Genomic DNA, 25,943 nt, shown 5'->3' on the forward strand with positions numbered 1-25,943 from the left:
ATAAATGGGTCATCCATTGAAATTCCTTTCTGACATTTGTAGGTGCAGTGTGGATTTGAGGGGAAATTAATACAGTATTCATAATCATATTATCATTAGCCTATAATTACCTGCAACTATGAATTGTTGTGTTTTTTTGTTAGCTACAAAGGCGTGGGTTGTCTTCTACGGAGGTCGCCATGTTGCACCACCATGTTTCTACAGAAGTCCAGAACAGAAAACACTGGCTCTAGAGAGGGCCTTTGGCGTTTTTTTCTTGAAGTGACAGCTTCAGTATATGGTAGTGCTTAAGTGCTTAAAGGTGCACTGTGCTGGATTTAGCGGCATCTAGCGGATTATAATTACATTTATTTTGTAATTTCATTATGTAACACTGTTACATGTAACTAGCAGTTACTCCCCAACCCTGATGGTATCACAGTCAGTCTCTACCTGGAAAGAACACTAATAGTGTTCACAGATATGTCCATCTCACTTTTATTTATGAGTGCACTGTTCAAGAAGAGAATCATTCTCATAGATGTGATTGGAGGATCAAGGTAGTAAAATGGGTACATATGAAGGGCATATTAAAAAAATAAATATAACCCAAGTACTATAATTATAGATATATATTTTTTATTTCACCATAGTGTTCCAAATTCTCTGTTAAACAAACCACCTGACATAAACAGGCTGGTTCTTATAGTGATTTGACCATAATGAAAGTGAACAAGACATCATAATAAAATGGCACATGTACATGAAAATTCCCTTGGAGATAGAATACAACAAAACATGACAGAGTAGCTGACATATAGCACTTGAATGTCCTTTATAAACGATCATGGACTAAGATTTCAGGTAATGCTTACGTGATTGTCAAACAATTATTTATACTGAAATAGTGCTTTATTGCATATTCCCTGTACAATCTGTTACAGAACATCAAGATTAAAGCAGTCAACTGCAATTCCTCAAACGGTAGAAGCTGAAATGTGGTATGTATGTACCTGTCGGTATCCAAATCTATTCGGCTCTTACATATGGTATAACAGACATTGCTGAAGAACTCCTTTTTCAAAGTAAGTGTCCCCTTACCTATTAAACCTTCTGAATGTATGGGTTTCTAATAAAAAAAAAACTGTATCACAAAAACATAAATACAAATTTCCTTTTATTTCCCTAACCATCCCAGTTAAATACAAAAGAAGGGCCTGCACCAAAAAACAAATCGCCTCACTGGAGAGGAAAGGACGTGGCTGTCAGTGACACATTGCTACAACATGAATGACTAAGTCCTCTGCCTCTCCTCTCCTCCCACTCATCCCTTCTCTCCTCTGCTTTCAGAAGAAGGCAGGGTTCGTGTGCTCGATGATGCAGCGCTTGCAGTGGCGCTTGACGAAGCGCAGGGCCTCGAGCGACGCGTCGCAGTCCTGCACGTTGAGCAGCTGCAGGTCGAACAGGTTGGCGGCGATCACCTGCAGCCCGCGGCCCGTGATGCTCTCGCACGACTTCAGGCTCAGCCGCTTCAGGTGGAAGCAGTTGAGCGCCAGCATCTCCAGCCCCGCGTCCGACACCAGCGGGCACTTGCCGATGTCGAGAGACTTGAGCTTGGGGCAGTTCTTGGCCATGTGCTCCAGCCCGTGGTCCGTCAGGCCCTCGCAGCCGCGCGCGTTCAGGTAGCGCAGCCGCGAGCAGTACTTGGCCACGTAGCGCACCCCGACGTCGGTGATGCGCCCGCAGTGCGCTACGCTCAGGTAGCGCAGCCGGTCCTCCAGCTTGGCGATCTCGCGCAGGCCGAAGTCGCTGACGAAGCGGCAGTCGCTGACGCTGAGCTCGCGCACGGCCGGGCAGTAGAGCACCAGGCAGCGCAGGCCCTCGTCGGTCAGCCGCGTGCAGCGGCGCAGGTACAGGTGCGTCAGCATGGGGCAGTGCGCCGCGATGGTGTGCAGGCCGTCGTCCTCCAGCGCGAAGCAGTCCGTCATGTCCAGGTAGCGGATGGAGATCTGCTGGCCGTGCATGGGGGAAAGCTTGAGTGACACCTCCCGCGTCAGGCTGATGCACGTGACCTTAGAGCAGCCTGCAGGGGGACAGGCACAGGGGGGGAAATGAGAGTGTTAGAGTGTATGGTAGAGAACATATGGGGAACCGCTGGCAACTGACAACATATGGATTATATTTGGCTGTTGTTTCACTTTAGGGACCATCAACACAAACTCTCAGCTGAGCACCTACAGCTCTGCCTCAGTCCTCATCAATTAAGGACTTGGGATTTAATCAGAGTGATTTCGGATTTACAGTCATCAGATCATTTCATGTTAAAAAGCAGTAAAATTGATTCCACTTCATACAGTTTACTTGTTCATTTTTCTATCTGGTCTATCTATAAAGAATGCACTCTTCTAGCCTCCGTGGAATGTATTCTTTAAGGTATCAGTGGAGGGGAATGGAATGAGACAGGCCAAAGAATGTGTTTGTGTATGAAAGCTTTAATCAAAAAGACAAGCCGAGTGAAGGCATGCACCGAGAAGAAAAGACTTTGAGTTCAACCAAAACAAAGTTGGCCTGCACTTAGAGTTGGCAGCCACAGCTATGTTACGACTGCACACTTTTCAGTGGAGTCTTACTACGTAACACACACTGTGAATACTGTACAGTACACCTTATGCACTGTTAGATATAAAAAAAAGATGTTAATGTTTGCATTTAATTCCTTAAAGATTCCTTTGTAGCAGTGACTTTCATTTAAAAAGATGTCTGATCTTTCCAATAATGAAACTAGTGTTAAGTTTTGCACAAACATATAAAACAGAAAAGTGAAAAGTGAACCATTTTAACTTAACTGTTAAAGTGCAATTCTATAAGAAATGTGAAAGTATTTATTTTTATTATTATTTTTATAAGAAGTAGAAGTAGTATTCTAATTCTTATTTTTCATATTTTTTACTTTTTATCTGACAATTTCAGGAATAACTAGTGTACACATTCTTCCTTAAGGGGTCCTTTTAATGTCAAATTTTTGTAGCCATCCTATAAAAGGTAAGTGGAGAGGTGGTTACAAACATCTGAAACAACATCTGAAACTTATTTGTGTGAGTGTGTGAGAGGGAGATAGAGAGAGAGAGAGAGAGAGAGAGAGAGAGAGAGAGAGTGGGGGGATGGTACTGTCTATGGAGAGATGGCTGCAAATGCAATGCTAAGGTCAAACAGCAGAGGGAACATGAGTAACACACCAATATTCGCACAGGGAGCTCAACAATGCACTCAGACAGGAAGTGAGGTGCAGGAAGTCGGAAATCAAACACCAGGCACTGAGAGGAGGAGGGGGTGAGGGAGAGGGAGAGGGAGGAGGATTCTGATTTGTTGCATTCCCTCACAATCCTGTCTTCCCCCACACCATAGTCTCTCACCCAAAAACCTGCCACACATACAGTGAAGCCCAGATGCAGGGCTTTTGAACTAAGACTGAACTGACGTGATCAATACAGCACAAGGGGTTTACACTGGTGTTTGCACTACAATGGGGAGAAAGCTGGATGGAGGTCTGTGTGGACTGTCTTCTCAAAGATGCCCCCCCCCCCCAACCCCGCCCCCCACCTCAAACAAAATGATAAATAAAAACATAGGTAGGGAAATGTACAATAACTCATTGCTATAGATATTTTACTTGTCTGTATTACCATGTACTACCAACATTATGAGCCGAACGGGATCAGTTTTGTACATGAACAAAGTCATCCACCCACACTTGAATGCCTGTTTATGTATTCAAGCTAATGTGAGTCCCTAAATGAAGAGAGCAGAGAATAGTAATGCTGGCAGGAGTTCGAGATCTTGATTCTGAATGGGCTTAAGTTCCTTATGAGACACAAAATGCATGGAAAGACAGAGGCCAGATCTATTAATATATTTCCCAGCTTGGAGAGGAAATGGGGATATTTTGAAACAACCTATAAAGAAAAAAAGCCACAGCTGTCATCCGTGTTATACACAGTGTTAGGATACAGACTCCTCCTGTTGTGTTATACACAGTGTGAGGATACAGACTCCTCCTGTTGTCTTGACATCTCTCCATGTTTCTATGGCTCAGTGCAACTTATAGAAAGGAAATGCCTTACAAAAGCAACCCCCACCCAAGTGGTCTGAATGACTGATGACTATTCTTGCAGATTGAGTCTATCTAATCTATGCAGTAAACCACACAGCTTTCAGTTAATAAAGCACAGAAATATAAAAGCCAGTGGTCTGCACCCTTGAGGCAACATGGCACCACGCAAGGCAACAATGCTTACCAGAGACGTCCAAATGCTCCAAGTTGGGGCAGCGCGACACCACCTCGAAGACGGCCTCGTTGGACACGTTGTAGCAGCCAGCCACCTCCAGGCGCCGGAGCTCCGGGCAGCACGTGGCCACCGTGTATAGCCCCCGGTCAGTGAGCCTGCGGCAGCCGCTCACCACCACCGTCTCCAGGGTCAGGCAGACGTTGGGCGTGTCCTGGCAGAGGCGTCGCGTCAGCACCCGCAGAGCGCGGTCCACGTGCAGCACGTCGCCCGTCAGCTGAACGGTCCTCCAGAGCCGCGGGTCCCACGCCAGGTTGTACCAGCGGCGGCACACGCGGGCGCAGCGGCACAGCTGGTTGGTGGGCAGGTGCGTGAAGATCTGCAGGAAGGCGTGGTCCGGCAGGATGTCGACTGGCGCCTCCTGCTGGTCGCGCAGGTGCCGCGCGCCCCGGTACCTGCGGGTGAGGCCGGCGGGCGGGGCGTGCACCATGGCAACGGTCTCCGCGGTGAAGGAGGAGGAGGAGGTGGAGGAGCCGTTGAACAGCACGCCCGGGGAGAGCGATGAGGAGCGCAGGGGCAGGATGAGCGCCGGACTGGGCGTGCTCAGCGTCCTCATGCTCAGGTCCGAGTCTAGGAATGAGAGCACACAGAAGGGGAAATAAAATGAGGCTTTTTCAAATCAATTTAGTGCACAACACTATTGAGTCAAACTAGAAAATAATATACAGTATGTGTCAATGTACAGCAACCCAAGCAAGAACAGTCCTGCCACTCCTGTTTTATTTCAGGGACTCTGCTGTCCGAGAGCCATAAAGCTGATGAGTTTTTGTGCAGACTTCCTATGCGGCAACAATTTTTCATTCATGCCTGTAGGAAATAAGACAGTTCAGCATGTAATTCTCAGGCTGGTGTGTGCACAGAACACTGCCTGGAGAAGCCATATTCATCAGGGCTAATCTCTTGTGGCAGCCTGAATTTGTCTTACTCCAGAGCTTCATCCACACCACCAAGATCCCAATGGCAACTTAAAAAACACTCTTGGGCCACAGGTCTGTTTTGTCTTAAAGGCACCTCTTCATAACTTATAGCTGATTTGCTGGTCACAAAAAAAAACACTTCCACTTAAGAGGCTTCAAAATGCTTTTAACCGAACATTTCAAGACCCTTTCTAGCAAAGACGGCAAGCATTCACTGTTTCATGTCACAAGTGTCAGGTCCTGCGTTCCCTGTGAAATTGACATCTGAGTGGAGGTTAGAGGATTTTTAGTGGATGGAGCACAGGGCAGAAGTCTCATTGCCAAGAAGAGAGCAGTAGCTCTCATTCAATGTGGCATTCCGTTGGCACGGTTGCAAGCCAGTTTCCAGTTCAGTGACACTATGTGTTCTCTTATGGAAACCACATCTTTTTTAAATGCCCAATAATAAAAAAAAAAGATCAGTATTGAGTTGAATCACACACACAAAAAAAGAGTTTAAGATCATTTAAAAAAAAAAAAAAAAAAATGAACGAAAGGAACAAAAAGAAAGGAGAGAGACAAAGAATTCCAACCAATACCTCCTTTCATGACTGTGTTGGTGAGATCTTTTGTTTTGCACTTATGACACATGTTGCTGGGAATCCCAGGAGTGTCAGCAGTGTCTATGGGTGGGAGTGCAGGCCTCTCTGGCATATACACAGGCCAAGAGCACTCACAGACTTTGACAGGCTTGGTCACGCCCTGCAGCCAGCACCTCATAATAGCACCACCCTCGGAAAGTGTGTGTTGTCATTAGAGGGCCCCTGGCACTTGTTTGGTTGTTATGTGACAATTATGACTTTAGTTTAGTTTTTATATCCCCCATCTGAAACGCGCGAGGGTGGGGTAGAGCCTGTCTGAGCTGTCTGTCCCACACACAGAACACTATGCTTATTGTAAGCACATATTGGCGGCAGCCAATACGAGCCTCGGGGTAGGGTTCCTCCTGAAGAGGTGTCACAATTAGAGTCGCTCAGTCTCGTCGGCTAAAACAGTTATTGTGCACTGTGGGCCTTTACCAAGGAATTCCTCCTTCAGCTCTATCCAACGGTAACAGACCCATCTGACAGCTCAATTAGCCCATTTACACAACCCAACTGGATCCCCTGAAATACTTGACCATCAAGAATTAGAGACTCCATAAGCTACTTACAGCATAAGCCCATCTATTATACATCATTTAACTTGTCGATACATTTACAAAAACACCATAATATCAATATCAGGCAAAACATTCTTTTGACTCTTGCTTTGCAGAGGATCTGTGACTGCCACACAGCCAGCAAACACGAGGGCACCTCAGAATCCTGAAAACCTGAATCCTTCAACAGAATGTGAGATTCCCCCCAATTTAGATCACCTCTCCCAGTGCTGGGTTTAGGCCTAGTGGACCAAACAAAGAGCCAGGCTGCTAAGGCGCTGGAAAAAAGCGGGATTAGAGTGATTTGCTAATCCTCCCATCAGTGTTAATCAGACTCCCATTTGTTAAACTTCCTGCAAGGGGCCTGTGTTCTCCCCAGCCCTGCGCGCCACAGGAGGAGGAGGAGGGTATAAACGTGCCTGAGCTACCCTTGAGCTGTCTTACTTCAGACGACGTGACCCAAGACCTACAATGCAGCTAGCACAGTCTTCTTCAACCCCCAAATCATTTTCCCATACCCTGAGGACCAGGATTCTGGCACAGCTGCTTTGTAGACTGCATTCTATGGCGGTGGATTTTGGATCTCTGCTCCACACAACCTGTCAATACCTCATCTGGCTCCTCACACACCAGCCCATAGATGAGGCTCACTGCCCAAACAAACACAACTCCCAAAAGCCGTGTTTTCTCTTTCCTAATTGTTGCTGATATTGGCTGTACTATCCCCTATTCTTTCTGAATGAGAGTCAACACAGATTTCCATGCAAAACGTACTTGTATCCCATGGTTAATGTCAGGATTACCACTAGCTCCTAAATCACCTGGCTGATTTATATCCATGTATATTTATGTGTTGCATTTGGTCTGCGGAGAAACAGACACTAAACATGATGAGTAAAACTGTGATGAGGATATATTTCAGTGACATTTTGTTTGTTTCTGAATTATATGTGACTTGACAGCTTTTTGCTGGTATTTATGACCACTGTTTTTGGTACACATTCATTTAACAAATACAGTCACTCTACCAGAGCACTTACTCAGCTCCACAGGGGAAAAAATAAACCTTGAACCACAAATGATTTGAGAATCCCACAATTATATAACACCAAGAATCGCAACCATAAATTAATATATGATATGTTTCGAGAGCAGTTAATTCTATGCCAGATGGCATTTTATTAGAGTGCAAATGAGGTGATATGTGTGGTTTGAGAGAAAATGCCAACACCATGATTGTAAATCAAACACTGTCCCAGTAGGATTTCACGCATGTGAAATGGTAGTTGCCCATGGCAAACTATAATGGGAAAAAGTTAAGCAACCAGGTTCAATTTCTACTCTCACAAGTTCTGCCTCCTCACATGCTCAGGCGCATTAGGAAGGACGTCTCCTGTTTTGCATTGGCTTGCCAGAGCAGTTGATTGATATTCCAGACAAAATGGCTGAAGATGAAGAACACAGACACAACTTGGGCTTATCTGCCTCTAGCCATTTGCATCTTGACAAATGTCTATCACTCTTCATGAAAGAACACTGGATACATTTCCATTTGTATTTCCTGCCAGACTGTATGGTTCAAACTACAGTAGAGAGGGCACTTATCGAGCGCCACAGTATGTAAGTGTGAGACTGGAAATGCACAAGAGATACAGATAAACAACACATTATGACTGAAAAGAATAAAAAACTAGAGACTTCAACTTGATATTCTGCAATGGATTGTTGTAATGCAGGGAATATTTAGGCAATCTGTTTAGAAATACACAACAGATTATTTTTTTTCATTTAGGGTCCTTTTCCAAGAGAAGATAAACCTAAGTAAAGGTATAAAGCTGCCTTAGATAAGCTATAGCTTTGTCAATGCAGTTCCCAGCAGTCAAAACATCTTCACAAAACCGCTTGTGTCTCAGTAATCTTCATATAATGCTATCTTAAAGCTTCTTATGAGGTAATACCACATGCAGTAATATGGTTATTCTTAGGGATAACTTTTTGTTAGAAAAACCTTAAATTGTTCACAGTCCCGCCAGCTATACAGACACAATGGAACACATTCATTCAAATGTTAAACATGATTTCAAAACCCTGAAAAAGATGTTTTAACCCACAACATACCACACATATCAGCCTCAGGTTTAAAAAGCACTGGTTTGACCCGGGGAAATACCGGCCCTGTCCACAATCACAACACCCCCTTATTCAATCTCCTTTCGACCATGTGTTAGGCAGCCAGTGATAGGCAGAAAGCGTGAGCTGGAACTGATAGGTCTCAAGAGTGACGTGCCAGAATGTGAGGAATGCTCTTTGCCAACCAGCCCGGGCCACACGGGGGGCTGCTGCTAGCACCATGGAGACTCCCATCAGGCAACATCCCCATCCATTTCCTGCCACTTGACCGGATCATTGGGAACGCCTGGTCTCCTGAATGCCCCTCTCCAGGCTGTTTGGGAAGGTCTGAGAGGATTCCCATGCCCCTCTCCGGGCTGTTTGGGAAGGTCTGAGGGGATTCCCAGTCGGCCCCACTTGCGACTCAACATGATCATGCTCTCTCAGCACATACATGTCCTTTTGTCGAAAGAAAACAAATACAGCGACAACATTCACAACAACAACAACAAAAAAGTTCTGTTTCATCTTAGGAGGAGAGTTCTCGTCTCGCAAATTGTTCCTTAAGTGCAGAGAACTCAGATAGCTGTTTATCTGGAGTCTGGACTCTTTGGTGCAATCGCAGATGAAAATCACCTCTTTGAAGAGACAAACTGAGCACAGAATGGTGGCCAAGTTTTCAGTGTTTTAAGTGTACTTCTTGAGGCCATAGTGAGGGTGAATGGGAGGTCAGACAGACACAGTTTTATGGTGTTTAATCCTACTATGTAATTTGTAGAGTGGAGATTGCAATGGGCTTAACACATTGGCATACACAAGCAGTGAAACAGACACAAGCATTCACAGGCACATTCAGTAACTCTTGCCTGCCTTTATCAATGATTGATATCATAGCTTTGTTTGAAACAGAGTTTAAAGGCACCCAGTGCAACTTTATGTAAACATTCAATGAAACATAAACATTCAATTTCTAGTCTTTTTTACACGTAGTAAGTTTCAATAACTCCATACCATTACATATCGACATTCAAGGAGCAAAGATGAGACGTCGTTGTGTGGTGAGAACTGATAGAACATCGTAAACAACAACAATCGCCGGTGGGGAGAAGCCATTTTTCTATTGACTGGAAGCCTGCTTTATTTATTGTAGGTTAAAAAAAATAAAGAAAATGGCGGCGATTGTTGTTGTTATCGATTTTCTATCAGTTCTCACCACACAACGACGTCTCATCTTTGCTGCTTGAATGTCGGTATGTAATGGTATGGAGTTATTGAAACTTACTAGTGTTAAAAAAGACTAGAAATTGAATGTTTATTTTTAAGCCTCGAAAGTTGCACTGGGTGCCTTTAAAGTCAACTACTACTCTGCTCACACACACACACACACACACACTCACTCACACACTTACATTAACACCAACCACTCAAAGTCAAGCATTTTTCCATTCTTGAACTAGCCAAATTTGACATTCGTCTTCCACATTTGTAGAAAATAAATCATCAATCACATTAAGTCTGCTCACAAAAGCCCTTAACTTCTTTGATCAAAATGCATTTTCTTGCTTGCAGAAGCACCTCTCCAGTTTCCCCTCTCCTTGGTTATCCATCACACTCTCTTTAGTTCAGAGGAGCGAAGTGTGATGTCATGAGGCATTTTTCATGCAGGCCGACACAGGGCCTGACCCCTGGCAGCCGCCTGCAACCTGATCTCATGGCTGCCCGGATAACTTGCCACATTTAAGCGCTGCCAACTCACAACTTCAGGAGGCTGTCAGTGATGCACTGTGATTGGGCATGGGCCTGCTTTTAAAATGTATGTTCTACTGAAAACAAACTTTCATGAATAAATAGCAATGTGTAAAAACTGGCTTTGTTTTTTTTTTTTTTGTACCACTGTCTGAACTCAGTCTTTGAGTCTCCACAGAGATGGAAAACTACTTCCAGGCTCCAAAAGTCTTAAAAAATCTGATTAACTTTTGCTTTAAACCTCTCAGTGCGGTCACAGACAGACCTAAACTTTTCTGTGATCGGCTGGTGAGCCTGTCTACCGGTGCTTACTGACAGACACAGCCCGCCGACCTGTACTAGGTTGCTATGCCCGCACTCAGCCTTCAGCAGGGCATCTTGCTCTGATTAAAATGCCTTCTGTGCTTCTCATGCGAGATTCTCTGGCTCTGCAGAGCAATGCAGATGCATTTCGGAGCAGCTGCGCTCACAGACCATCAATGAGACCACATGGACGAATCATTTACAGCCATCTCACCACATATGCCTGTAACAACACTATAGAAGAAGAGCTGCACTTTTTGGGGCTCTCTTTTCTATTTCATTATAACCATGTTAGACCGTAAGCTATGTCTGAAGCGCTGAATTATCCATTTTGCCATTGCAGTCAGTGTAGATAGTAAGAAGCACAATTATATTGTATAATCTTTAGTATTGCAAGTAGGCTGAAACACAGCACTGTTCAAGGTCAAATGTCAGCATGAAAAAAAGACTTTCAGTTCAGAGCTGTTGCTTTTTCCTTCAGGATCGCAAGTATATAAAAGCCAAAAGAGCCGTTATTTTTTTTTTTTTTCAATGCACATTTTCCAGGCCATATTCTTTGTATGAATGTAGCTGGGTTCCCCTGCTATGTCTTTGATGTTTCCCTTCTCTAATTATCATATTAAAAAAGAGCCTGAGTCATTGTGTCACCATAAATTCTGGAACGCATCCGACAAAGTTCTTTCCTGAAATGACTCATCCGTATGGGCACAGAGCCCCCTTCTTTTATTAAATCAAAAACATCATAGAGGAAATATTCAAACATCTGGTCTTTAAACTAAGGCTTTGCCACAGTAAAGGACAAAAAGTAATGCATTTCATGTTTCTAACCAGTTCACCCTGCTCCCCCGCCATCACCCCCCCCCCCCCCTCTTCGCTGGTGCGATGGAGCTGCGCTAGTGATGGAGAAAGCAGAGAGGGTCTGGAGAAGTATTCTACTCCACCGGATCGCTGGCCGTCCTGGGCAGGGTCGCTGTGTATTCACAATCACCAGACGGATGGAGGGCCGGCCAGACTTACTGCGCACACCCTCCCTGGGCTCAGCACACATTTCCACATCAGCAGCCCAGTGCAAATCAAACACACGTATGCCAATACAGGTGTGAACTTAGCCTCCGGATTTCTTGCTTTCTTTGGGTTGAGGAGACGTCCTGACTGAAACCCAAACTGAAAATTAGACTTAGAATGGAACTTCTCCTCTGTACATTACACTATTTTTTACGTAATGACTGTATGGTCATAAAGGGATATACCATTCAGGAGACCAAACTAATACAAAAAAATGAATTCTTCAAGAATAAATATGTCTCCGTCTACCAGTGGCCTGACCGGGGAGCAACACGATGATGTCGGATGGCGAGGGCAGCAGGTGACCTTGCAGCACGACATGTTTAGCCGTGTCCCGAGTCACCGGAAGGCAGGCAATATAAATAGCCTGTCCCACAGCTCAATAAGCCAAATCCCATTTCCCCAGTGTGCTCCCCATTCCCACCTATTCAGGTCAGAATGGGAGGCGAGGTGAAGAGCAGAGGCAGTCCTCTGTGTGTAATCACATCATCCAGACATCGCTTCAATAAGGTCTGCAGGCTCATGATTCAGAGTCTTTGTGTGTGTGGGGCTCAGAGTGGATTAATCTCAACCTGACAAGAGTCTAAGCTTCAGACTGTGTGGCACACACGGCAGACAGAACAAAAAAATGTGGCAATAAGACACAGTCTGGAACACTGGAAATCGTTCCTCTGGGGGATTTCTTATAAGTAGTCTGTGAATGGTCCCTGACTGTAGTTCCTTCCATTGCCACAAATATCTTCATGTGAACTTGCCTGAAGACAATTTATTTCCATGCTCTCACTCTCCCCAACTCACGTGCTGCACAGAGGTTCATCACTACATCCTGAAGGCGACATTCCTAGTTCAGAAGTGTCAATCACTATCAATTACAGACATTATAATCCCCATCGCTTCCTTTGCTGCTGAGCCAAATCAACAGCTAGTTTCACAGACAAACACATTACGCACCTTTTGGTAGAGCGCAACACTAGCTGACCTGCAGGAAGCTGTGACATCACCAGTGTGGTTTGGGCACAATAGAGATGGCTGCCCACTGCTTTCCTGTTCTCCAGAGTGTTCCCCAAGGCAGGAAACCAGTGAGCAGCACACACACAGGCAGAGGCCTCCACCACAAGTCGCTGATTGTATGGCTACGTGTTTGGTGTGAGCCCCAGGCAGTCATCGGAATCCCTCTGTTTCCCCCTCTCTCTCTCTCTATGTCTCTCTCTTGCTCTCTCTCTCACACACACACACACACACACACACACACACACACACACACACACACACACACAGTCACACACAGTCACAATCACACACACACACACACACACACACACTTACACACACAGTCACAATCACACACAGTCACAATCACACACACACAGTTACAATCACACACTCCATCACACACACATGTCTTCCCAATTTATTCTGTCTCTTCCTACCACATGACGCCATCAGATAGGATTCACTCTCCTCCCCTGTCTCCCTCCGGACAACGCTGTAAGTCATGGCAATGTTTAGAGAGTCCCGGTCACGGAAAAGGTATCCGTTTGAGGAATTTTACAAGTTTGCTCAGGACAGATTTCCCCCCATGATTGTGTAAGGGGATAGCCGTGCTGCGAGGCAGGTCCTTGACAGAGACCAGGGAAGAGAGCTGCCTCTGGAAGTGGCGGTCAGCTCACAGCTCTGTTCCCTAAAACCTCCCATGTGCATGGCAGACCACATTTGGGCAGGAGAGGACCAGAGGTTAAATGACTTCCTGCATTATGAAATTCACATAGGACTTTGTTGTTGTCACTTTTACTAAGACGACAAAAAGCAAAAACATTTCTTGCACACTGGCTCGAACTAAATGGCAAGGATGAGCGAATGAATCGTTGATGCTGGCGATTACCTTACACGGTATGTGACGCCTAGTTTAGTGGCCTATCCTGATACACAAACATCCACTAACCATACCAACCCACTACACAGACCCCATGGCCATACACACACAGTCACCACTGATATAGCTCTGCACACATTGATCCTAATAATCCCAAGGTCTGATCTAACCCAGTTTTTTTAAAGTGTGGTTTAAGGGATCCCGCAAATCCACGTGGTGAAGCCTCCCTCTGATGCCAGTTCTTACTGAACCACATCCCCTCCAGACTGAGAGACCGCAGCAGCCCTCTACAACAGCAGTGGGCCCCACTGGGCACCGTGTTTATGCTCCCCTCTCCCCACATAGGAAACACATTCATCTGCCCCATAGACTGACCTCGCATGACTACATCTCTATCTTGCTAATCAAGAGCATACTGTGGTTGCTGTAATCAGTCCCGTTGTTTGACATGAAAGTGCAACTCTTTTGGCAAGCTCCTGGCACCATCCTTCTTGGGGTAGGAGGATTCTGGGCCTTTCAGATGTCTGTGTAGATTTCATTTCCGGCGCTTGCAAGTGGGTATCATCTGACGTTTAACTAAATTAAACATTTTCACACCTCTTTTTTTTCACGTGTAAGCCATGAAGTTGTTTCATGCAAAACCAAATGCTGATTGTGTATCATTAAGAAGAAGAATGCTTCCACTTTGCTGATCAGAAAATGAGAATGGAATGAAGCTTAATAATAAAGTTTCAAGCTCTGACAAACCTTCTATAATCACTTTGGAGTTAAAGGATTTTATGGCTGGTGCTCCTTGGAAAGAATAACAGTGCGGTTGGTTTTGGGACTCTCGTTAAATCCATAGCTCAGATCACAGAAACAAAATATTAAATTCCAGTGAACAGCTCACAAAATATTGAGTCTCTTTCCATTTACAATACCTGTTAGTCTGTCCCTCTCCCCTCTCTCTTTCTCCCTGTCTTTCACTTTCTTCCCGTCTTCTCTCCCTCCCTGTCTTTCTCTCTCTACCCCTCTTCTCTCCACCCTATCTTCTACCCCCCTCCTCTTGTCGTGTTCATTACAGTGGCCAATCCTGTCTTAGACCTATCTAGAAAACAAGCTCATAAACAACAAGGAACTACTGGACAGTCTGCAAATCAATGCTGTCTTCGTGTTTCTCTCACCTCAGCTGTAGTCATGTGTTGGCACCCTTCCTCACACCTGTTTCCTCTTTGACGAAGCCACTGACATGTTATCCGTCACAACCCAACTCACCGTCACCGCACAGCACAACACAACACCCGATGACACAAACTAAGCTTGGGCAATGACAATAAGCTTTGCCTCAGATTCAATCATTTCAATCAGATATTGTGCAAGGGAATGCCTTCTGTTTTCCCACATTAGATCATCTTGCTGGGAGGAACTACAACGCAGATGAAAACTGCTCACTGCTTTCATTAGGAGAACATCAATGGCTAACTCTAAGCAGCACTGGTCCTTGCTATCAACCTATATCTTCACTGGAAAATAAACCATTTCTTTAACATCCACTGAATCTCTATTAATGTGTTCCATTTTCCTTAGTTGATCCCAGGAAAACTGTTATTTTCACTTGACAAGTGCATTTGCTATCCTTTCTACAGACGTCCTAATCAAACAGCCTGTGGAACCATTTCAATTATTGTCAATAATCTTTTCTTTATGGAGCCAGAAAAGAGATGAGAGGACCAGAAGCCTTTCAGTCAGATGTTAAATATAATACACTCTGCAGAGTGGAAAAGTGGAAAAACTGGAACATCAATTCCTATCAGGCTCCAAGGAATGCCTCCTTAACCAGTATTGCTCTCTACCACCCATTCCATGGTCTGCCAAAGTAAATGTCTTTGACTGTCTTGGACTTTATCTGGTGTCTGTGAAAACAATGGTGGACCAGACGACTATGCACAGTCCAGAGCAGGTGCTGCACACCACCAGGGCAAAGACAGGAAATAAAGTCCAAATTATGGCCCTCAATATCATCACGACATGGCACTGACCCAATAAACAGCTGCAGAGGAGAAAGGCTGCACGGTACCACAGGTGCAGATTCGCATTTCCCAAAGAGACTCCTCTCAGTCATCACAGAGAGATGTGTGTCTCTAATCCGTGTCCATATGACTGTTCTGCGTTTCTGTCAATGTTTTCTCAGACACGGGAAAAACAGAAATTTGTACTCTCTGTGTGAAAAGCCTATCTTAACTTCCAACCTTATGCTAAGAGGAATGTTTACATTAGGTATCGCTACAAGTCTGTTGGAAAGGCTTGTCAGACACAGGTGTCGGTTTAGACCTCAGGTAGTTATTGTCGAGTAGATTTTTCTTTTTCTGTGGTACTGGCATCATTGTACCATCAGACAATCAGATTTACTTAAGTTTCAAAACAATAGACCAAACTTTTTCAGGTTTGAATAGTCTGATTTCTTACAAAGGTATTGGAGATAGCTAGCCTTTCGCTCAGGAATTACCTGCACACAAAGAAAAGCAGGGGGAAAAAATGGCCCACAATCGACTCTGTCCACACTGATACGGCTGCGCACGTGACCCCAGTCCCCTCCCACTACACACTGGCCCGTCTCCCTGTCAGTGAACTGCAGCTCACCCTTGACTCCTCTCTCCAATGCGCTCCAGACACACAGCTCAGATTTCTCCAGCAAATCCAGACTCACGCACCATAATGGCAGCATTCTGCTACATTCTCTCAGTTGACGCGTGTGACGCATGTGAACAGACAGGATCTCACTCTTGTCTTCAGACAATGACAAGTCAAATGTTCAAGTATCAACATTATTATTTTACCGCCTTGTAAAAAGGAAGAGAATAGAATTTAGAATAGAATAACCTTTGTGTTATGCCTCACATTTTACACTCTGTGTAATACATTTTAGCTTTGAGAAAGAAATTCAGTTTTTTCAGACCCAAACAGACGGTTCTCCACTCTACATTTTTTTGTACATGCTGGTGTATCTATCTCAAAATCGGATGGTCTTACATTTCGTAAAAGCCTGAGATGGCGTTCTGCTCCCAACCGAGCTTTCTAAAAATGTATTGCACAGAGAGGGGGTGCATCTTATCCAGGCTATAAAACCCCATGTCCCCACGCTGTGAGACTGCTATGAGTAATGTCTGCATTACTGTGCCCTCCTACTGTGTTCTCTGTGGCAGTTGCCTCCATCTCAAAGGCTCATACCCTTTCTCTAAATAAAGAGCTCTTCAGCGTTGTCCCTGTAAGTGAACCCTTACAGCTGCCAATCAGCACCAAATGATTCTGCAGGAAAACCTCCATGGCACTACTGCTGTTTTTAGGCTCTGGCATCGGGTTCAGGGTAAAACTAATTTTGCCCAAGAACTATCATTGTTGGAAGCATAGAACAGACTTTTAACTCCGTGCTGAAACATTTGAAGGCCAATTTGAGGTTACCAGAGCTCAGTGATTCTTTAGTTTCTTGTTTGATGGTTTCCAGTTAGTTCTTGGCTACAACTCGCTGAGATGTTCCCTTCCAAGAGAGCTCTATGACCTTCTCTCAAACAGTCAGTGACTGACAATGAACTCTTCTCTGCCACTGGGTTGAAATATGACTCAGCCCACTGGTGCGGTGATGAGGACACATACAGTCTATAGGGGGTCTTAAAAACACACAATTCTCCAAATCATGGACATGGATGTCATGAAGAAGTGGTTTCTGAAGAGTAGTAAAGACAACATTTTGTCAAAAAAAAGAAAAAAAATCCCCTCATTTCACAAAAGCTTTCTTTAGTCCAACATGTTGCCTCTGTGGGAAGGCCTCCATGGGTCAGCTTTTAAGTGTTCTGTTGTTTCCAGCTGAAGGATTAGCACAGCAAGAACATATGCTGCTTAAAGATGAGGCTGGCGTGGGGCTACTGATTACTTCCAGCAGGGTAGCAAGGGCTGCAAGGCTAATTACACTAGATACAATCAGTCCAGCCTTGCTTGCTTTCTTTCTTTTTGACCCACTGTAAAAAAAAAAAAAAAAAACAGAGAAAAGTGTACAGCCAAACACCCATCACAGAGTAGTAGTCAATGTGGGTTCTGGTTGAATCGGATAGCTAAAGGCTGAAGAACAATGGCGAAGGGACTCGTGGGATGGCCATTTATTATTCATTACACAAGGGAGGGTTTCTTAAATTACCACTTGACAACACTGACATTTAAAAGTTGTCCTGAAGATAAAAGATGAGATCATTTCAACCTAATGCGGTGTCTTCAAGGGGTCAACAGTAGCTAATGTAGTTTGCTTTCAGCATTAGCTGCATGCACTGTCAAGATGATAGCTTATAAATACTGAAAGTATGGATGATTACATGATGATGATTTAAGTAAACTCGTGGTGAAACTAGCAGTAGTGTTTGACATTTGCCCTTCCTCTCCAAACCTTCAGGAAATGTGTGGAATGTGCATGAACTCACAGTGGGCAGCTTAAGAAAAGGATACAGACCACAAACTGAGGTACCGATACTCCATGTCCCCCGCAAAGCCATTCAACAGGGTACTTAACAAGTGCCTGTTTCTTTCCTTGGTCGGTTGCTACCTCAAAACACAAACACCACACAAAACCAAATCCAGAACCACTTGCTTTGAGCTGACTGGCACATGACCTTGGTAAGTTATCACTAAGGAAACGGTGGTGGAAAAAGCTGCCTTCAGAACAATGCTATCTAAAAGGCTTAAAGTTAGACTGTACAATGCCCCTTGGTTTATAGGCATCAAGGCTCATGAGTATGGACCAACAATGAACCCATGGCTCCACAGAAAGTGCACACAATAACACCCAAACCACATGCAGGATTACATGTTAAAAAACACATAGTCAAAAACACTGCAATAAGATTCTCCTGAATGCTTTGTTATTGGATATCTGTCAGCAGAGGCTGGTCCAAAACTAACCTCCTCTCGACACAGAGAGATAAAGCATCTCAGTTTAAGAGTGGTGTGTGACAAAACCACGGGACAAATTTCCCCATTCTTGTGTTCACAATGGATCAGCGGGTTCTATTTATTCCAGCATCACAGAGCTGTGTGCCAGAGGAGTAAGACAACAGCGTCCACAGCCAATACAGCACCATAGCATAGTGTGCACAGCCAATACAGCACCATAGCCAAGTGTTCACAGCCAGTACAACACCATAGCCAATACAGCACCATAGCATAGTGTGCACAGCCAATACAGCACCATAGCCAAGTGTTCACAGCCAGTACAACACCATAGCCAATACAGCACCATACCATAGTGTGCACAGCCAATACTGCACCATAGTCTAGTGTGCACAGCCAATACTGCACCATAGCCTAGTGTGCACAGCCAAAACAGCACCATAGCATAGTGTGCACAGCCAATACAGCACCATAGCCAATTGTTCACAGCCAGTACAACACCATAGCCAATACAGCACCATAGCATAGTGTGCACAGCCAATACAGCACCATAGCCAAGTGTTCACAGCCAGTACAACACCATAGCCAATACAGCACCATAGCCTAGTGTTCACAGCCAATACAGCACCATAGCATAGTGTTCACAGCCAATACAACACCATAGCCAATACAGAACCATTGCCTAGTGCGCATAGCCAATACAGCACCATAGCCTTGTGTTCACAGCCAATACAACACCATAGCCAATACAGCGCCATAGCCAATACAGCACCATAGCTTCGTGTTCACAGACAATACAACACCATAGCCAATACAGCACCATAGCCAATACAGCACCATAGCCTAGTGTTCACAGCCAATACAGCACCATAGCCTAGTGTTCACTGCCAATACAGCATCATAGCCTAGTCTGCACAGCCTGTGTTTAGGTGCTTTGCACATCCTTTCTGTCAAATGGCGGTTCTTAACTTGCAACACGCATCAGAGCTCATGCTGAAGTCAAACGTCTTAGCGGTGCAAGAGGCGAGTAGTGTAGGTTATCCAAATGTTCCTGTCTGTTTTCTGAGAACACACAACCCAGTCAAAGTGAAGGAGTGCGCCTGGGGGACGCTTACTGTCTGTTCACCACCACAGCCTGAACAGCTCCTCTGTTTTCTTTTTCTTCTCTTGGCTGCTGACGCCGAGAGGCCGTCCTATAAATCAGCCCGCTTCAAGCAAGCAGTCATTCAGCGGCGTTCAACACTGACATTACAGAGGGTGGATGAAGGGGCAAGCTCACGGTGGAGACGAGCCCTTCTCACTCCGGCCGAAGGACACCGAGCAGGCCGTGACCACAGACGCCGCGAGCCAGCTCTCACCGTTGCCCACCCCGGGGCGGCTGCCGGCTCCCTTCACACTCCCAGCAGGCCCCCATGCTCCCTCGGAGGCTGGCCTGTGCTCCCAGCAGTCCTCCTCAGCACTGCCCACATCGCTGTTATTTTAGAAAGGAGAGGACAGCCCTCCCTGCTATTATTATGGAGACATAATGTCCAGCGCAGCAAATTACGGAGTGTGTGCACTTTGGAGTTTCATTATGTGTGCGTTTGTGTGCAAGTGAGTATGTGTGCTTGTCCGCGTTAAAAAAACGAACAAACAGAAAACATTTATCTCTGAAAGCTCCGACACTATAAAAAGCGTTTGAACGGAGGCTTATGAAGAGTAAAGCTCTGCCAGGGCTCAGCATTTCACGTGCTGAAAGTTGTTTTCATTTTATTGTAGAAGGTTGTGGGTGCGCAGCAATTTTGTGAGTTCTTCATACCAGCTAGTCAGTCCATAAAATTGAACAGAGTCAAGGCCTCAAAAAGACACCCCTGCAGGAGAAAAGAGCCCCACTGCATGCTCTCTCTTCCTCCTCCTCCTCCCTTTGCTCTCTCTCTCTCTCTCTCTCTCTCTCTCTCTCTCTCTCTCCCTCCCTCACTATCTCTTCCCCTAAGACTCTCTGTCTCCTCAGCCCCTCAATGGGTTTGGACCGCTCTCCCTCTTGTTGGCCGCCTGGGTATTTCAAAATGGAGTGGAAAGGGGGAAGCGCCTCCTTCTTCTCAACAGTGATGGCTTAGGCCAGTTTGTTTTCAGTATGAAGCACCTCTAAAACACATTTTTTCCCAAAAATAGTCAACACTGCACAAAAAAAAATAGAAACTCAGAGCAATGACGGATAATGAGGACCATATGCCCCTACCTTCGCTGGTAGCTGCATTCTTTGGAGCCTTGGTCGACGTCTGATCCGTACTTGAACTCAGGTCGGAGGAAATACTGGAACTGCCTTTCCCTAAGAACACAGGGATCACCACGGGACATGTCAGGACACCCAGTTGGTAGCATCATTCAAAAATAGTACTAAAGCTTAGAGCAGAGCAGAGACGGATTCATTAAGAAAGAGTAAAATATAAACACATTACAGCATAACATTCTTGTGAGAGTACTGTAGGCAGAATATAATGTTACACCACTTGTTGAAAAGCCAGTCTCAATATTTGCTTGCACTCCATAGTTGATTATTTGAAGACATGACTCCTTCAAAAATAATCCTCTCATCGCATATCACTAAATACATCACTTCATAAATTGCAATACGTTCTCAATGATTATAGCTCTCTCGTTGTTTTAAGATCATTTAGAGGTACAAATAAAATATGGTACAGATACTGAAAGATAACCTTGAAACCCTTCCCCCCTTACACAGCGCAGACTGAGTGTAACATTGTTAATAAATGCCCAGCATTCCATTTCTCTTCATCACATAGGCCTACTCAGAGCAGAAGCATTCCAGATGCCTTAGAACCTCACCTCTTGTGCACATACAGGACACATAGGAAGAGAGTGAATGAGCACAGACACAAACCTCTTGTGCACATACAGGACACATAGGAAGAGAGTGAATGGGCACAGACACAAACCTCCTGTGTACAGGACACATAGGAAGAGAGTGAATGAGCACAGACACAAACCTCCTGGGTACATACAGGCCACATATGTAAGAGTGAATGAGCACAGACACAAACGTCCTGTGTACAGGACACATGGGAAGAGAGTGAATGGGCACAGACACAAACCTTTGCAAGAAATCCCGTTCTGGAAGATAACAAATCACCCAAACCAATAACATGATACCCACTCCACTAAAGAAGAGATGCGCTGACATGTTAAATTGAGACATAAGTTCATTGCAAAAAAAGGAAGATGTGAAATTGAGACATATGTTTATTGTTAAAATGTGAAATCTTAATGCTTGTCTGTTTCCCACCTGCATGTATGTAGCTGGAAAATGAATTTGTACCTTCAATCAAAAGCACACTGATCCTAAATCCACTGATTCACTAAACTCCAGAAATAGTTCCAGATTGCAAAGGGTTTGCCTGCTGTTTATGTTCCATCTAAGAGACTTGACTACCTGGAAGGCAGTACCAATTCAGCATGTTTACAATCATACCTGGAGCTCAAGGTCAACATACGTTTGGCTCAAGACTTTTCTTACCATAGAAGGAATAGTTTGATAGGCAAACAGCATTCTGAGCACGTTTTACAATGTAAACACACTTTCTTTTAAATAATCTGAATGTCTCCATCTTGAGAAGATACACTGTATGCCAGAAAAAGCATGTTGCAATGGATTCAGAAGGTGGGGTTACAGAGGAGCTAAATCATACACCAGGCACCAGTGCATTGTGTAATTACACCAGAGGTATTGTTTATTCTCTATTGTCTCTCAGGAATGCGGGTCATGCTGTTGATGAGATTAATTAGCTAAACATACTCCACAGTGATGGGATTTGGGACAGCCCAAGTAGTGCTGCTTGGCTGGGGTCCTCCTCCTTCAAAGGACCCATGCAACTGTCAAGCATAAGACTTGTGTTCTCAAGTAAAGGATGAAGATGCTCGCAAGGGGGAACATCATCCAGTTTGGAATAAATGCTGAATCAGAATTAGTTTTGCCTCGATGTGGTGTCAGAACTTTAACGGATGTGTCACTAAAACTCTCAAATGTTGTGACTCGTGTGTGCCACTGACTGAGTTAACAGATGTGCTTGGCAGCATGAAATACATATAGATAAGAGATAAGTCTATATATAGTTTGATCCAAGTTTATCCTGGAATATATTCTTTGTCGTTCTTCCCCATTTATTCTTAAACTAAGATAACTCTTATGTTATAAAAAAGCTTACAATAAACAGGCCAGCACACATCCACTCTGAAAGCACTCTGGGAGAATGCAGCCATAAAAATAGGAAAGTATATATTATCTTTGTCTGCTTCCCTTTCAGATATACTGTATGTTTCTTATGCTAAAAATGTCCATCCTGTCAACCATTTGTGGCAGGACAAGATGTTTTTCACAATTCCTTGTAAATCTCTGCATCACAAGCCTTGGCAGAAGTCTGGAGAGGGAGAGGCTGAAGGGGAGGTCTATCATATGAAAAAAGCATGTTCATGAAACATATTTTACACATGAACAAGCCACAATGAATACGAAACACCTCTGACTCTGAGAATTTGAGAAAGAAGAGAGGTTTTTTTCGTGCCATTTACCATCTTCTGTTTACTATGGAAAGTTGCTGATGTCATGCCTGAATGCCAGTGCTGGGAAAATGCCAAGACATAACCTTAGAAAAAAAAAAAAAAAGTCTGGTGTGGTTTGCAGCACCACTTTCCACAAGTCTTTAACAAAGCCAAAACTTGCTCTGTGGGTAAGAGTGCCTTGGCCCTGTTAGTAGTCATGAGTTAGAAGGCCAAGTTGAAAACATTACACTGCAACTGAACGCTAATGGATACAACTATATGCAAAATAATCCTGAAGACAAACTAAAAACCGTCCAAGGACAATACGGGCTTGGTTCAGAGAAGTATTAAACTTTATGTGCCATGCTACACATAGTGCATGTGGAGTGAAGTTAAGTGTAGCTCTTGCTACTTGCTCATACTTTAAAAGCCTGCGGGATCAACAAACCTGTTGCTTTCCCTTAAAGCACACAACTGGGGTAAAACTTGTGGTGGGTCACTAATAACCACAGAGAAGTCTGTACTTATAGTGTGCAGCTTCATCACTCCTTCGCCACCACTGCAATGCTGTGGTTGTCAATGTCACCACGAACAATAAGGATGTCAGACAAATGTGTTCAGAAGAAGAGCAGTACTGCCATTCCAGGCAGTCCTTTATTTTCCCTTCACTCACTCCTCCCTGCATTTCTTCTACAGTTGTTTTGGGGGATGTCAAACCTGCTGGGGTCTTCCATTTAGTCAACACTATTCTTAGCAAAAGGCACGGACATATCCTACTCAGACTGACAGGGAACTTTCCCTACTGGCTGCCTCTTGGGTCTCTGAAACGTGTTCATCCTTTCTTTTGAGCGTTTCAGTGCACCAGAACCAACCCCCTTATCCTTCTGTGGTGGGGGTGGGGGGGGCATATGCAAAGTATTACTTTTACCTTCTAGACGCGGTAAAGGAGGCCATTGTCAAAATGTGCTAAAAAAAAAATAGGCTGAGATCATGTGCAGGCCCCAAGATCCCTGGAGATGCGCAGGCCACATCGTCGGCCATGGCTTCTAACTTATTATCCATAAAAAAGTAGCCTATAAAGAGTCGCAGCAAAACCTTAGATTGATAAAACGTGCGCTACACAATTACGCTACGAACACAAATATATTCAATGAAGGAAGAGAACGTGATCACTGTAGACAATGACTCATGGCAGCAAGACAGTCTTCTGCACACACTCATTTTAATGTGGAAAGGGGTTATTTTCACTCCCTGCGAAACTTTGGGCTTGGCACTTACCTTCACTCCCACTCTGTTTCCCATTGTTCGCACCCATCCTGTGGAATGCATACTCTATCTGCAGGGCTCAGTGAAAATATCCATACAAAATGAAATTCATAATCCTGGAATAATGCGATAGATGAAACTGGAAAACATAAAAGCAGTCTCTGAAGAAATGACTTTCTTGTGCGATTAATCCACAGCTCGCCGAGATAACGGTGACCAGAACAGTCCCATCATTTTGCAATACAATCACTATATTCTTCCTTATAAAATGTCAAGGTGACTACACGAAAAACAGCCGCGTGATGTTCAAAACCAGCAGTCCTTATAGAATTTAGGGGAAGAAAAAGGACTCCGCGTTTTACAGTTTGATATCTAGGCGAAGAAAGAAGACTGGAAACCAGAAACTTGTTGCGTCAGGACCACGCATTCGCTCTCGTCGAATATGACCGTTACCATGTAGACACTGCTAGCGTCCGCAGGAGGCGATGAGGATTTGCTGTAAAATCCTTTCTTCGCAGGAGCTTGTCAGTGTCCTGAAGGGAAAGAGAAGGGTCGACTATTAAAGAGACACTGGGCTGGGAAGCTTAAAAACTATTCAGAATGTAGAGTCCTCCAGTTCTTTTGATCATTTTTCATATCTCAGTCTCAACCATAGACAAATTATGATTTTAAACGTTGTTATTTGTTTGCAAGCGACTGTCAAGCCACTCTGTAGTTAAAAGAATAGATTGTTTTAAAAAAAATCTCACCAGACAACCTTTTTTGAAGGATGACGCATAGAAGTAGCAGAGGTAAAAAATACTTTGTTGCTCCAAACTGTTGTGTGCTCCACCGTTCTGGAATGACCTTATGGTGACACCTTTGTGTAGCCCCCTCTGCTGGCTTAAAAGAGTAGTGTCTTAGAACCTTTACTGCCTTCTTTGGCTCGCATTTTAGACCCTTTAAGTCTTGAAAATCGCAGCTATGTAAATGCTTTGTTTCAGCTCAAATTTCACTAGAACAATTAAGATGGACGAAAGCAAGTAAAGGTGTCAGGCATAGTTGTCAAAAATAATAACATATAAATGCCAAACTGATCAGTTTATAAAATCAGTGGCAACTTATAATAGACATGAAAGTTTTAACTATTAAACTATAGGTTATGTGAACATTGTCATAGTCATATACTGAATGCATATATGAATACAGCTGCATATGTAGTTGTTTCAAACTGACATGTCATCTGAGGCGTGAGGCGTGCCCACTAAGAAGGAACAAACCTACAACCTAACCTACAACAACACTTCACACTAATAAAAAATAATGGGTTAGCTGTATGGAGTCCACAGACTCCCCGTGGTACTTCTTCATGCATGATGACTTAAGAGAACTAATTAGTGGTTGCTCTTCTCTCTGTACCTACTGGAACACAGAGTGATGTCTTTGTTCTAAGTCGGCCAACGGATGTTTACCCTATCAGGCTGGACCTATTAAAACTACTATGAAAATCAAACTAGACAGTTGAGACACATTTCCCATTTTCAGAGGTGAAACCCTGAAGGGAGTCATCAGATGATTAAAGACATCCACTGAAGTCTGTGCAATTTAAATGGAACAGGATATCATAAAAGACTTTTATGGAATGGTTTTGCAACAATGCATGAGAGGAATGAATGTACATATATTCCATAGAATTAAGAATGTTTTGTGTCATTATGACAGGTATTTATTGACTT

General features: G+C 44.2%; 1 protein-coding gene across 1 annotated transcript; it reads right to left on the reverse strand.

The window, feature by feature from the left end:
• Positions 1-641: 641 nt before the first annotated feature.
• On the reverse strand, positions 642-25,062 carry fbxl7 (F-box and leucine-rich repeat protein 7). Its single transcript, XM_080836848.1, has 5 exons — positions 24,978-25,062; positions 24,241-24,761; positions 20,645-20,734; positions 4,275-4,892; positions 642-2,062 (listed from the first exon to the last, which is right to left on the reverse strand). Exons 2-5 carry the CDS (start codon positions 24,275-24,277, stop codon positions 1,326-1,328), a joined length of 1,482 nt encoding a protein of 493 aa, XP_080692974.1. The 5' UTR covers positions 24,278-24,761; positions 24,978-25,062; the 3' UTR covers positions 642-1,325.
• Between the last annotated feature and the right edge of the window lie 881 nt (positions 25,063-25,943).

Source organism: Sprattus sprattus (assembly GCF_963457725.1).
Source record: "Sprattus sprattus genome assembly, chromosome: 4".
NCBI lineage: Eukaryota > Metazoa > Chordata > Actinopteri > Clupeiformes > Clupeidae > Sprattus > Sprattus sprattus.